Source organism: Lepidochelys olivacea (assembly GCF_965140295.1).
Source record: "Lepidochelys olivacea isolate rLepOli2 genome assembly, chromosome: 10".
Classification (NCBI taxonomy): Eukaryota; Metazoa; Chordata; order Testudines; family Cheloniidae; genus Lepidochelys; species Lepidochelys olivacea.
This window is the reverse complement of record NC_140420.1, coordinates 16,610,856-16,624,454: the sequence shown is the minus strand read 5'-3', so window position 1 is coordinate 16,624,454 and position 13,599 is coordinate 16,610,856. Positions and strand designations below refer to the sequence as shown.

The 13,599-nt window shown below is 42.5% G+C and overlaps 1 protein-coding gene across 2 annotated transcripts in view; it reads left to right on the top strand.

Annotated features, from left to right (window-relative positions):
* Window positions 1–13,599, top strand: part of EEF2K (eukaryotic elongation factor 2 kinase) — a 44,786-nt gene that overhangs the window by 931 nt on the left and 30,256 nt on the right. For both annotated transcript variants that reach the window (XM_084641112.1, XM_084641113.1), the window contains exon 2: window positions 7,337–7,661. In XM_084641112.1, coding sequence (XP_084497238.1) covers window positions 7,416–7,661 — 246 coding nt within the window. In that variant the 5' untranslated portion in view covers window positions 7,337–7,415. The remainder of the gene's footprint in view (window positions 1–7,336; window positions 7,662–13,599) is intronic.

Genomic DNA, 13,599 nt, shown 5'->3' with positions numbered 1-13,599 from the left:
CAGAGTAGAGGATGAGATGTTACCAGACTGTTTTGACTGTAGATTGTTGATGTAATGACCCTAAAATGTACTAATCAGCAGATTTCCTTCTCAACAGCGTGCATGCTGCTTTATTCAAATAGCCAAAGGAATACAGTATGGAGGGGGGGAAATCAAACAGATGGAGGGGAAAAAATTCCCATTGACACATAGATTTATTGCCAACGTAGAGATGTGACACTTTGTCTTGCACAAGGGGGAAGAGTGCTGTATGCACAGTGAAATTATTAAACTCTTGCTGTATTACTGTACCAAAATGTCACAAAAAGAAAATGCCACTAAACAGTTCAGATTTTGGTGTACATAGAATGATAAGATTTTTTTTAAATGAAAAAGGATGGGTAGAATTACAGACAATAATGAACAGATATAATTCAGTTTAAACCTAATAATACAATATCTGGAATCTAATTGAAAAGCACACTTAAAAGTTGTGATCTACTTTTTAGAAGGAAACATAACAATGCAGGGAGGGGGTAGTTCAGGATGCAGGGAGAGAAGTAGCTAGGCGCTGTGTGCGGACAGGGCAGTAGCTCAGGGGGCAGGGAGAGGGCTAGATAGGGGCTGTGTGCGGGCAGGGGGATAGCTCAGGGAGAGGGGTAGCTAGGGGCTGTGTGCGGGCAGGGGGATAGCTCGGGATGAAGGGAGAGGGGTGGCTAGGGGCTGTGTGTGGGCAGTGGAGTAGCTCAGGCGGCAGGGAGAGGGGATAGTTAGGGGCCGTGTGTGGGCAGGGAGGTAGCTCAGGGAGAGGGGTAGCTAGTGGCTGTGTGTGGGCGGGGGGGTAGCTCAGGGTGAAGGAAGAGGGGTAGCTAGGGGCTGTGTGTGGGTAGGGGGGCAGCTCAGAGTGAAGGGAGGGGGTACCTAGGGGCTATGTGCAGGCAGGGGGGTAGCTCAGGGGGAAGGGAGAGGGGTAGTTAGGGGCTGTGTGCGGGCAGTGCGATAGCTCAGCGGGCAGGGACGGGGTAGTTAGGGACCGTGTGTGGGAGGGGGGTAGCTCAGGGAGAGGAGTAGCTAGGGGCTGTGTGTGGGCAGTGGGGTAGCTCAGCAGGCAGAGAGAGGGGTAGGTCAAGGCTGTGTGCAGGGAGAGAGCTAGCTTGGGGCTGTGTGCCAGGAGGGCTCCCCGAGGGCTCTGCCAGCCATGGAGCCTTGTGGCTCTTACTGGCTGTGTGAGCAAAGGGGACTTGGAGCTGAAGAGCAGCTTCAACCCAAAATCAGTATCAGGTTTTGAAAATGTTGGCTGTAACTCCCCTAGGAGAGTTTTCAAAACTGCCTAAAGGATTTGGACTTGCAGTTCCCATGAAAATAAATGGGAAATTTGGCATCTAAATCCCTCAGGTGTCTGATAATCTCTGTTCCCTGTGTCTTGCTTACCAGGTCTGTAAAATGGAATACGTAACTCAGGTGTGTTTTAAGGATTTTTTACCTAATGTTTATGAAGCATTTTGAATGAATAAAGCACCACATGGTGTAAGTGCAAACCACTGTCACTTTCATTACTCTAGTACCCAAGGGGCTTCCAGCTATGGAAGAAGATGAGGGAAGTTACTTGGTGTATTTCACCTCTGCCTTCTAAATGTGCATAGAACAAGCTGCTCATTTGCCTGCCCAGTGTCCTTTCAGCCTATGCTGGAAGAGTCTGCCAAAATTCACACTGACAAATTTACCAACAAATATTTGTTTAAACTCAGCTAATCCCCTTGTGAACATTTGGAAGCTTGTTTTGCACTGTTCCAGATCTTTGCATCTTGGGCATCAACTTTGTCAGTTTTGCTTGGGAGGACAGTTTGAGACCGGATGAGAGCTAGGGTAGAGCAGGAACTAGGGGTGAAATCCTGGCCCCATTAAAGTCAGTGGAAAAAACTCCTGTTAATTTCACTGAGGCCAGGAAGTCTCTTAGCTCATGGGAAGGGGGAATCTGTTTTAAGTTTAGAAGCAGTATGGAAAAAAAAGGCAGGAAGTTGAGAGGGGGAGACAAACTGGCATATCAGGAGGAAATCTGATCGTGTATAATGAGGGGCATGTTCCTAATCTGGGGTTGCTGGGCAACAAATATATCTGATGGGCCAAATTCAGCCTTAGCAGAAACAGGTGCAATGGAGCTGCCCCTGTGACACCAGGCCTGAAATGTCAATTTCTCTGTTTTAGAAGCTATATTTGGTTGGCCCTTATAGACTCTTGGAACTGGCACGCTACTGCAGCTAGTGAGTAGACACAATATCACCCCGAGAGGTGTCCCTGCGCTCCCATGAGGGATCCCAGGTCTCATTCTGTCATTCTAGAGACACAAGCAGCCTGGGCTGAGTACCTCACATTGCTCAGAAGCGTGAATGACCCTTTCAGGCTTATTGAGGACTGGAGTCAGTGGGCTTTGAAAAGAGTCTTCTAATATGGGACTTCAAGAGTGCGTATGTGGAGGGTGAGGGGGGCGTAAAGCCAGGAAAACATGGAAAATCATCAGGGTATCATCAAGGGCAGTAAAACCTGCCTGGTGCATTGCTTCTACACGTAAGAGTGTGAAATCCACAGCTATCCCAACATGGAGCTGAATTAATAACAATGTATCTGTTTGAGTTCTGCTGAATCATCATTAATAGTCTCTCAAGGAAGATAAGCATGAAAATCTCCACCCCTTGCTGTGGGTGGAACCTGAGCCTCAGGAAACATGCTTCCCATTGTTCCACTATTGCTCTAGTGGGTAACGCAGCTCTGAGGGCTCCAGTGTTCAGCCGTCCACATACAGTTTCTCTAGAATTGATGTAATTGGATATGTGAAGTTATAGTAAGACAAGAGTCCACACATAGCTTCTCTTTTTGATGTGCACATGATGTCCATTATTATTTGCTCTGGAAGCAGTTATATGTATAGAAAGCCTCTGAGAGACACTTGCTCTGACTCGTTCTGGAATTATAAGAAAAGGATTAACTAATTTTAATATAAACATGTGATGTTATTGCATCGTGTTGCTGAATTTTTGATTTCTGCACTGTTCTGTTAGTAGTGAGTACAGTAAGATCCAGCTCCTACTTGTTCTGTCCCTTTTAAAATGTTAACAATCACTTACCAAAGTTTTTTAAAAACTGAGGAAGTGTCATATTTTTATTTCATTTTACTAGTCCCATTAAATGAGCTGTAATAAACTAGTTGCGGAATATTTTTAACTGAGATACATGCAGTATAGCTTGCAATAGAAGTAGACCAATTGTAATTTTAGTCAGTGACTGACCTATGTGAAATCAGATGGTGAAGTGCTTTAGTATGTCAGAACAGGAAGATTTGTAGCAGGTTGATTCCTAGTCCCAAGAGTGATGGATCAGATTGTACCTGCTTTTTTATAACTTTGGAACTCAGTGCTACCTTGTGTCATCCTCTATCCCCACTGTTTGCAAGGGCCTGGATTGCTGAACTAATGCAGTTAATAACGGAGAGAATGATTCAGTGCTGATTGTGGCCAATTTTTCAGGAAACGTCTCCACGTTATAGCAGGGAATTGTAAGGAAGTCGAGAACATAGGAGTTAAATGGGGAGAGTGACCATGTCACAGTGATGAATTAAATTAACAAAGGATACTTTGTTAAAGAGTGCTCTGATTTTTGACCTATTCCAATTGCTGTTGACTAAATTATTGTCTACATTTGTCTGCACTTTTAAAATGAATGAAAATATGGCAGGATTCTCTGCACTTTCCAAAAATCAGTCTCTCTCTCTTATTTTCATTTGGAAAGACACTTCATTTCAGGCTGGATTGTGACATGCCTAATACATACTAGATTAAATGTTGTCTATTCAGGAAAGTTATACCAGTGTAAGCTAAGGTGTGAATTTAAGCCACTACAGTTATTGATATCACTCCTTGTTTGGACACTCTTATTGCAGTAGGAGATGGTCTTTTTTTGGTTTAGCATATGTCACTTTGGAAGGAGTCTGCGCTAACTGAAAAATGCCATCAGAGTATCCATCCAGGGAATAATACTAAGTTAAAATGATATACCAGTATAACTATATCAGTGTAATTATTCTGGTATAACTAGTAAAACTTTCCCATGTAGACAAGCCCCAAAGGATGGTGCATCAGGAGCAATTGTGCCTGGCTGAGCTCCCCAAGGGTAGTGTGGCTTCACACTGCTCCTTACACAGGCCAACTGCTATATGCCACATTTTGGACCTTTTTATATTAATTTTAAGGGCATTTTAAATCTTTCCTCCTGAAGGTTATGCTGTGTGTATCAGTGAGAGAGTTACAATTTCAGTCTTTTGCAGCCTGAGAGCTCATGTGGAAAGTATTATGGGACGGACAGTTATTTTCCTCTAGAATAATTACCTTCTCTGAAATTTCTGATGGACATAATTAAAGAGCCTTACTATTGTTTCAGAATATCAACAATTTGTGTAAGCTTATTAGGAAGAGGAGCAGGTGCTGCGATGGGTAGTGTTCTTAAAACATGCAGCAAAGTTTTAAAAAGGGGGAGGTAGGCTTGAAATAAGTTTGTTCTTCATGCAAAACACCCCTGGTTTTGCAGAAAACAGGCTAAATTAAGAGCAAAGATGGGAGATGATCTGCCCTTACCCCAAATCCATAATCAGACTGTGGGCAGAAGTAGATCACTGTGCATTCCAGCTCTGCATGTGCTGTTGTGATGTCAGTTACTCTATTACACAGTTCTGCAGAAGTAACTGAAACTTTGAAACCAGAGTTTTCCTACTTAGAAGGTAATAAAAATTAACAGTAGATTAGATTCATGTTGTATTCTTCACCTTAGAAAAGACAGAGTTCCTGTTATGGAGACAATGCAGAGGAAATTAAATAACTGGAATATTAAAAAAATTAAGTCAGGTGTGGCCAAAATGCATCTCCCAGGCTCAGTGTGACAGACAGAGTTCTATGATCTATCCTGCCATCACCCCATCTTTCACATGGGAGTGGAGTCTAAGCCAGTGTGTGATGCTCCATCTTAATCTGAGTGGAGGCTGTTCAGATAAAGATGGCCTATTACATGCTGATACCTGTAGTGGGGTTACATCTGTGCCCAGGAGACTAAGGGTGGTCTGCAGACTATGCCATTTTATGTAAGCTAGCTATACCCCTTGGGATCCTGATAAGTATTCAGGAAGGTTCCTTGGTTTTGCAAAGATTTTGGACCATTGAGTTTAGTTATGAAGAAAGATCATGGAACTAGGGAGAAAACAAAAATGACTTCATAGTGATCTTCCAGCAGGGTGTCATTTTGTTTCATTTTCTCTTTAGCTATAAAAGAGCTTGATAATTGTCTCCCAGGCCTGTTTATTAGAAAAGAATACAAAACCAGGGGCAGGAATTAGGGAATATGAGCTAGATGCTAATGGTTTCGTCACATAATGAACAAATGGAGTAGGTTCCTGAAGCAGGGAGCACCAGGGAGTTGATAGAACTAGCTCAATTTATTATTTATGGTTGAAGTGCCTATTGATGCATTGTGTCTAAACACTGTGATAGATAGGTCTGGAGGCTCTGGAACAGCCATCCAATAGGAGTGGGGTAGGGAAAAGAGACTTACTTAAATTTATCAAGCTCCAGATTAAAATTATGAAGGTGATTATATGACAGGGTTGCCTGCAATAGCAAGGTCCTGGACTCAGTGAGGCAGGAAGTCTCTTCCCATCCTATGTCTCTATGATAAAATGCACAAACTACCTACAAAAAGAAAAGGAGTACCTGTGGCACCTTAGAGACTAACCAATTTATTTGAGCATGAGCTTTCGTGAGCTACAGCTCACTTCATCGGATGCATACCGTGGAAACAGCCACGGTATGCATCCGATGAAGTGAGCTGTAGCTCACGAAAGCTCATGCTCAAATAAATTGGTTAGTCTCTAAGGTGCCACAAGTACTCCTTTTCTTTTTGCGAATACAGACTAACACGGCTGTTACTCTGAAAACTACCTACAGTGGCTAACAAAGAGGGATTGCTAAAATATACCATTTTGTCTACCAGCCTCTGAGCTCTGGGGAGAAAATAGAAATTGGCCTTTAAAAGTCATTGGATTAGGACAACTTTTTGGGTGGATAGAGTGGAAAAAGTTTGACTGTTTTGCTTCAACACAGGGCCAGTCTTTGCCAGATAGAGACATTTGGTATGTGTGAATTAGTGTCATCCCAGACTCTGAACCTGTTCCGTAGACCACTGAAATCTGCAAGAACCTTTCTGTTGCCTTCAATAAGTTTTGGATAAGGCTCTTTGTCACCAGCTGGGAATGAACAAAATCAAGAGAGGAAAGAAAAAATAATGTAAATAAATATTCTTACTTGAAGGCTGCCAATTCCAGGCTCTGGTGGATCATCCAAAGGGAAGGGCCTAGCACTGAGCAAGCCAGCCAGCTCTCTGGAGAGTTTCAGTTACAGGAACTGACAGCAAGAGCATCCCTATTGGGAAGGGAATCAGAATGAGATTGAAGCCAGAGAAGAGCACTGAAGTGTGACTCTCCTGTGCATTCCCTCCACACTTAGACTCCTTTAATTCACTTTAATGGCTAGAGCAGCAGCAACTGTCTGACAGCCTCATTTGTCCTCACTTCAGAGGACACTTGTGGCATCCTGGCTGCACACACACAGTGATTTACTTTGGACTGACTAGCCCATGTGAGCTGGGGGCCGAGTAATACAAAACCTTCCTGGCACAGAAAGTGTTTTCTGGTTTCACCTTCCCCATCCACTCCCAGTAATATTCTGTAGCCCCTTTCTCTGGAATCTGTTAATCCTATTCTGTGCTAATCTTATTCTGTGCTTTCCATTTGTACGCAATCCCCTGATGGAAAAGCTGCCTTTGGAAAACAGAGGGCCTGATCCTGAAGTCCTTGGATTGGGCAAAATATACAGAGTTATGGGGAAGTTAGTGTGAGTTTTGCCTGAGTAAAAACTGTAGTATCGGGCCCAAAGTTTTTGAACAAGTAAGAGTAGATATGTTCAAAGAAGGAAGCTGATAAATGGAGCCTAGAATGCTACTAAAGGTAAACTAGAGTAATCCAAATTTATTTGCAGTCCCTAAGATTTTATATTAAATTTCTATTCTTATTCTGAGCCAATTTTTCTATATCCTATGACAATTTTAAACTTGGGTACCTAAATTGGGAGCTCAGATCCTGCATTTGGGTGTTGAGAGGCATATTTAGGTGTCCAGATACCCATTTTACACACCCATGTACAGATTATTGACTAATTTTTGCTAATACTGGCCAGCATAAATTTTGGCTTCATGCTTTTTTTTTTTTTTTAAAAGAACAGGACCTTTGATTTTCTTTAATTTCATTCTTTTTCTCTCCCAGGTTCTTCCCTCATTTCAAATGCGTATTGTAATACTGGCTACTTTAATCATTGCACGAATTAAACCAACCTCCCACAAACATGGCGGACGAGGACCTTATCTTTCGTATAGAAGGTATTGATGATGCCAGGTCAAATAAAGCGGTCTCTGGAAATTATCCTGATACTGATAGTGAGGATGAGGATAGTTATTACATCTGCCCGATAACAGATGATCCAGTATCTAACAAGGCTGCAAACAACAAAGTCGCCAATTATTACAGCAACTTAGCAAAAGATGAACATTACAGTTCTACCTCTTCTCCTAGAAACTCATTCAATTTTAAGGTAAGCATTGGACTCAAGCCTAAATAGGCTTCTAATCTCATTTCTCTCTCTAGCTGCTTCATTTCTTGTAACTAACAGTTTTCCATGAAAATTACAGCTTTTATTTTTTCAGACTTGTAGTTAAGTCAATTAAGCCAGTAACTTGATCCTGTCATTGATTCACTTACAAAACTCCACTTGAATTCAGTGGGAACTCCATACCTGGAACACGAGCAGGTTTGAGTCTAAGACTGCACAGCTGATGTAGTTCAGCTGCTTTAAAAAACCCAAACAGATGGATTTGCTGTTTTTGTTGTAACTCTAATGCAATATTATTAATGTAAAAACTTGGGCTGTAAGACTAGATGTTCTGTCATGAATGATATCAAGCAAAGCAATGTGCCTGAGTTGAGTATCTTTATTTGAACCAAACCAATCATAATTTTTGAGACATCATAAATGAACATCATTTAGACAGTTGGGTTTAGATGTGTTTCTTCTGGTGGGCACTCTACATTTTGATAATAGAGCTCTGATGTTAAATTTTGCGATAAATTCCACCACCAGCCCCAGACAGTGTGCTCTAGTAGTATCCAACCATTTCCGCATGAGGGCCAAACATATTACATTGCCCCCAACCTCAAAGTCAGTGCGTATTGTGGGGCAGATCCTCTGCCTCATTCTGCTCCCTTCGCACCAATCAGACAATGCAAAGGGAACACAATCCACCTGTAAGTCTCCTACTGGAGACCCCTCTAATCTGGAGGCTCCCTAGCAGGTGTAGAGTCTCCATAGCTGCCCTCCTGATTGCCCTTGGGATGGGGCAGGGAGGATAGTGTCACAGTTCAGAGCCTTGAGAACCACAACTGTCGTCTGTCCTCAGGTTATAGACCCTCCTAATGTACTCCATTTAACTGAGGACTCTGCTAAATTGGGACACTTCTTAGACTTTGTCTAGACCAGCATTTAAATGTGTATTGTTCACAAGTGTTAGCGAACACCTTCTAAGACCTTGTGTTCACTAGGAAAAAGGGTGTATTTTTAACACACATTAGCTAACAGGTGTGTAACAGGGTGGCTTGTCCCTAAGCGGTAGAGGCCTGGAGCCAGTCTACCCTAATTACCAAGGAGGCAATTGGTAATTGCCTGAGCTGGGATTAGTTGATTTCCCTATAAAGAGCAGCAGGAATGTGGGAGGAGGGGAAAATGTTCAGGGAGACCACACTGGAATACAGAGGCTACTGGGAGCAAGTATGCTACAAGAGCGAGCCTGGGACTGGAGAATGAGACTACGGACAAGTGAGATTACAGGCAGGAAAGGCCTGAGAGTAACCAATAAGAGGGTAGACAAATGGACTTGAGGAGACTTCTTATTTCAAACTGTTTTGTTAATAATACCAGACCCCAAGGAGGGGCGGTACTGGACAGAAAGCCTGCATGTGGAGTCTACTCAAGAAGCCCCTTGAAAGGGGAACAGAAGCAAGCTGCCTGCAAATTGACCTCGGGCTATGAAGGCACGCTTGAGAGGCGGGCACCCAATGACAACATGTTAAAATCCTAGTGTCGATGTTTTTAACATGTTTGCAATTTGACGTAATCCCTCGGCTCACAAACACGGTTAACCTCAACCAGCTACAACTGCCTTGTCTGTACTAGTATTTTAACATGTGTTAATGTTAAAAATTTACTTTTTTTTTTTTTCTAGTGAAGACAAGACCTAAAATTCTAGTGTGGACAATGCAGCTTAGAATTTTAATGTGTGTTTAAACTGGTGGAGTTGAAGCGTAGGAGGGAGCACAGGTTAAACACTGCCTTATCTACAGTAGACTTTCAGAACATACAATCATAGAAATCAAGGGCTGAAAAGGACCTCGAGAGTCCATTACATTCACCTCCCTGTACTGAGACAGGAGTCAGGACCAACTAAACCTAGACCATCCCTGACAGGTATTTGTCCAGCCTGTTATTAAAAACTTCCAATGATGGGGATTCCCACAACCTCCTTTGGAAGCCTATTCCAGAGCTTAATTACACTTATAGTTAGAAAATTTTTCCTATATCTAGCCTAAATTTCCCTTGCTGCAGGTTAAGCCCGTAACTTCTTTTCCTTCCTTCAGTGGACGTGGAGTACAATTGAGAACTGTCCTGTGTATAACAGCCCTTAACATATTTAAAGATTTATCAGATATCCCCCTCAGTTTTCTTTTCTCAAGACTGAACTTGCCTGTTTTTTTAAAAATTTCCTCCTAGGTCAGGTTTTCTAAACATTTTATCATTTTTGTTGTTTTTCTTTGGATTATCACTAGTTTATCCACAACTTTCCTAAAGTGGGGTGCCTGGAACAGGAGAGAGTACTCCAGCTGAGGCCTCACCAGTGCCAAATAGAGAGAGACAATTACCTCCTGTCATACATACAGAATGTTGTTAGCCTTTTTTGCAACTGCATCACATTGTTAATTCCTGTACAAATTTGTGATCCACCATGACCCCCCAGTTCCTTTTCAGCCATACAACCACCTAGCCAGTTATCCCAACCATTTCATTTTTCTTTCCATGGGGTGGTACTTTGCACTTGTCTTTAATGATTTTCATCTTATCTTGTTGTTTTCAGACCAGTTTTCAAATTTGTCACGATCATTTTGAATTCTGATTCTGTCCTCCAAAGTGCTTGCAACCCCTCCCATCTTGGTGTCATTCAGAAATTTTAGAAGCGTATTATCCTCTACATTATCCAAATTGTTAATGAAAATATTGAAAAGCACCTGACCCAGGACCTTATTAGACATGCCCTTCCAGTTTGACTGCAAACCATTGATAACTGCTCTTTGAATATGGTCTTTCAACCACTTATGCGCTCACCTTATAGTAATTTAATAAAGACCACATTTCCCTCATTTTCTCATGTAAATATCACGTGTAACTGTGTCAAACACCTTAATAAAATCAAGATAGATCATGTCTGCTGCTTCCCCCCTTCCACGTTTTAGTTAGCACATGTCAGCTAACATATCCTAACCCCACACCTTTAAATCCTAGTTTAGACAAAGCCTTCGGTACCCAGTGGTAGCAAATTTCAATGACTGGTGCTTCAATGAGACAGAATTAGCATAAAATCCATGTAGTGGGGGACCCATTTGTTCAGTGCCAAGTGGTTAAGTCAGAGGTGGGCAAACTATGGCCTACGGGCCACATCCAGCCTGAGGTACTGTCCTGCCCGGCCCTTGAGCTCCCAGCTGGGGAGGCTAGTCCCCGGCTGCAAGCTCCTGCTGGGCATCACGGCTGCGAGAGCCGCCAGTGTAGTGTATTAAATTGCTCTCCGTATAAATGTGCTACTTACGGTATACTACTTACGGCTGCCAGTCCTGGTTCTCAGTCCTGGTAAGGGGGCCGAGAGTGTGGGGGTTGGATAAGAGACAGGAGGTCCGGGGGGGGGGGGCGCGGGGCGGTTGGATAGGCGTGGGAGTTGAGGGGCCTGTCAGGGGCGTGGGTGTGGATAGGGGTTGGGGCAGTCAGGGGACAGAGAGCAGGGGGGGTTGGATAGGGGGTGGGGTCCCAGGGGGGCAGGTAGGCGCTGGGGGAGCTCGGGAGGGGGCAGTCAGGGGACAAGGAGAAGCAGGGGTTCTGAGGGGGGGCAGTCACGGGGTGGGAAGTGGGAGGGGACAATTAGGGGGCAGGGGCCAGGCTGTTTGGGGAGCCACAGCCTTCCCTACCTGGCCCTCCATACAGTTTCAGAACCGCGATGTGGCCCTCAGGCCAAAAAGTTTGCCCACCCCTGGGTTAAGTGGTGTTTAACCAGAAATTTAGTTGGTGAAAGACTTTTCGTTCATGTCTGTCAATGAAGAAGTTGCCAAGTGAAGATGAAATGAAATGTGTATAAACTTTATTCAGCACATTTTATAAGTCTCTTCACGCTATTTTTAATGGCCTCTTCATCCGGACATTAGGCTGGTGTCAGTTTAAAAGATTCTACTTATATTACAGATGAGCTCAGGAATCAGTGTTCAGGTCCACATCCAGAGTAAAATTTGTATGGGATTAGGGCTTGGGTTTTGGGTTTGACATTGCTGAAGTCTCGCAGGCTGTTTATGAACGGTTTCAATCCAAAATGGCAGAAATAGTGCCAGATCAGCTGTTATTTTATGCTTCTCACCCCCTGCTGCTGAAATCTTATGGAATGGCAATTCTTGGAAGAGTTTGGCCTCACCTGAAAAAGAAACTGGATCTGACCTGAAACTAAAACCAGAAGAACAGGTTCAGATTCAGGGATTCAGATTGAATGCCCTGATCTCCAAAAACTGAAGGTTTGAATTTGAGTTTCTACTTTTACCCATCTTCACTGTATGCATTAAGCATTAAGCATTAAACACTGTATGCAGTAATACAAAATACTGTCTACAGGTAAGGAAGTCAGCTGAAGTTGCTGTAGGAACCATAACTTTGAATTTCCTGATTTTTATGCATTTAAAATGTTAGCTGTAATTTTGCATTAATATAATTTTATATGTGATAAATCACTGGGTGGTGAAAACAGGATGGTTCAACAAAGCATGATTTTTTTTTTTTTTTGGCAATAATACTGTCCTTGGGATTTGAAGATAGTTTAATAAGCTTATGGTCAAATAGATATTTACTGAACTATAAATGATCCTGAGCATGACATTTAGTTGATAGGCTAGCTAGGTATGAAGAGTTGTCCTTCCCAACCTGCTCTAAAACAAAGTCCACACGCTTTCTGGGTGCTTAGCTTTATTAGCAAAGTAATTAACAATAACGATGATAATATCAAATTCAGCTCCCCAGGCTTGGTTGCCACTAGATTCCTACCCCAAAACTGCTCGCCTTACACCCTCATGCTCTTTCAATTGAGCCACTCCCACATCCTGTATAGTTACATGGGCTAACAAATTATCTGTCTCCATGAATAAGCAGAAACCACTAGCAGATTCAACATCCCAGAAGATTCAACATTTGCGAATAGTGCAAGGTGTTTCAGGCAAAAGATTATATGTAAAATTCCATTCTGAGGATTTAATCTTGCAAGGAGCTGAATGCCTCCATTGAAGTTCTTACAAGGTGAGGTCACTTGGCACCTCACAAGAGGTACCTGTCATCTTCCAGGATCTTTAAATCTAGCCTATAATATAATTGGTTTAGTAACAGAAAATAGTAATATTAGTGGGCTACATGGTTCAAGTATTGAAGGTCAAACTGAGTAGGCATTGTAGAATGCTTGGTGCAAATTGTTCTTCAATAGACATTGTTTTGTGACGTTTTAAATTTGCAGTCAGCAACGTACAAAAAAAGTATGCTCTGGCCGTGTGTAACTAGTAGAGCCTTGCAAATCAGTGGATATCCACAGATATCTGCAGACCATGTTTGCAGATCACGGATCTGATCCGGATACAAATTTTGTATCTGTGCAGGGCTCTAATAATTAGCTAACAGGATCTGTATGTACAAATATGCTATGGCTCTGAACATGGTAGACATGTTGACTTACCCACCACAGCTGATTAAGTGTAATGTATTTGACGTTCTAATACTGTGGACATTTTTGCAAGCTAGATAGATATCAGTTATTACAAAAATGGTAATAGAATCATGTGCCATTTGGTGATTGCGGAGGGTGAGGGAATTTTAACGCTGCTGTTGTTTCCATGTATATACAATATATTGAGCCCAAATCTGTTATGATTTTGAGTTTGATCCTGCAAAGTAACATCAACTCCCATTGAGCCTGATTCTGTTCCCACCAAAGTCAATGGCAGATTCTCATTGACTTCAAATTAATGCAATTCTTCTCAGGATCAGACCCCTCAATCTTTCTACCAAATAATGTCTCCAGTGCTTTAACCTGTACTTACATATGCTGTTCCATTGACTTGAACAGATTTGTGCACAGATACTCTAAGTTGTATTTTACTCCGGAATGCACATTTTGAAAAACAGCTTCTTCTAG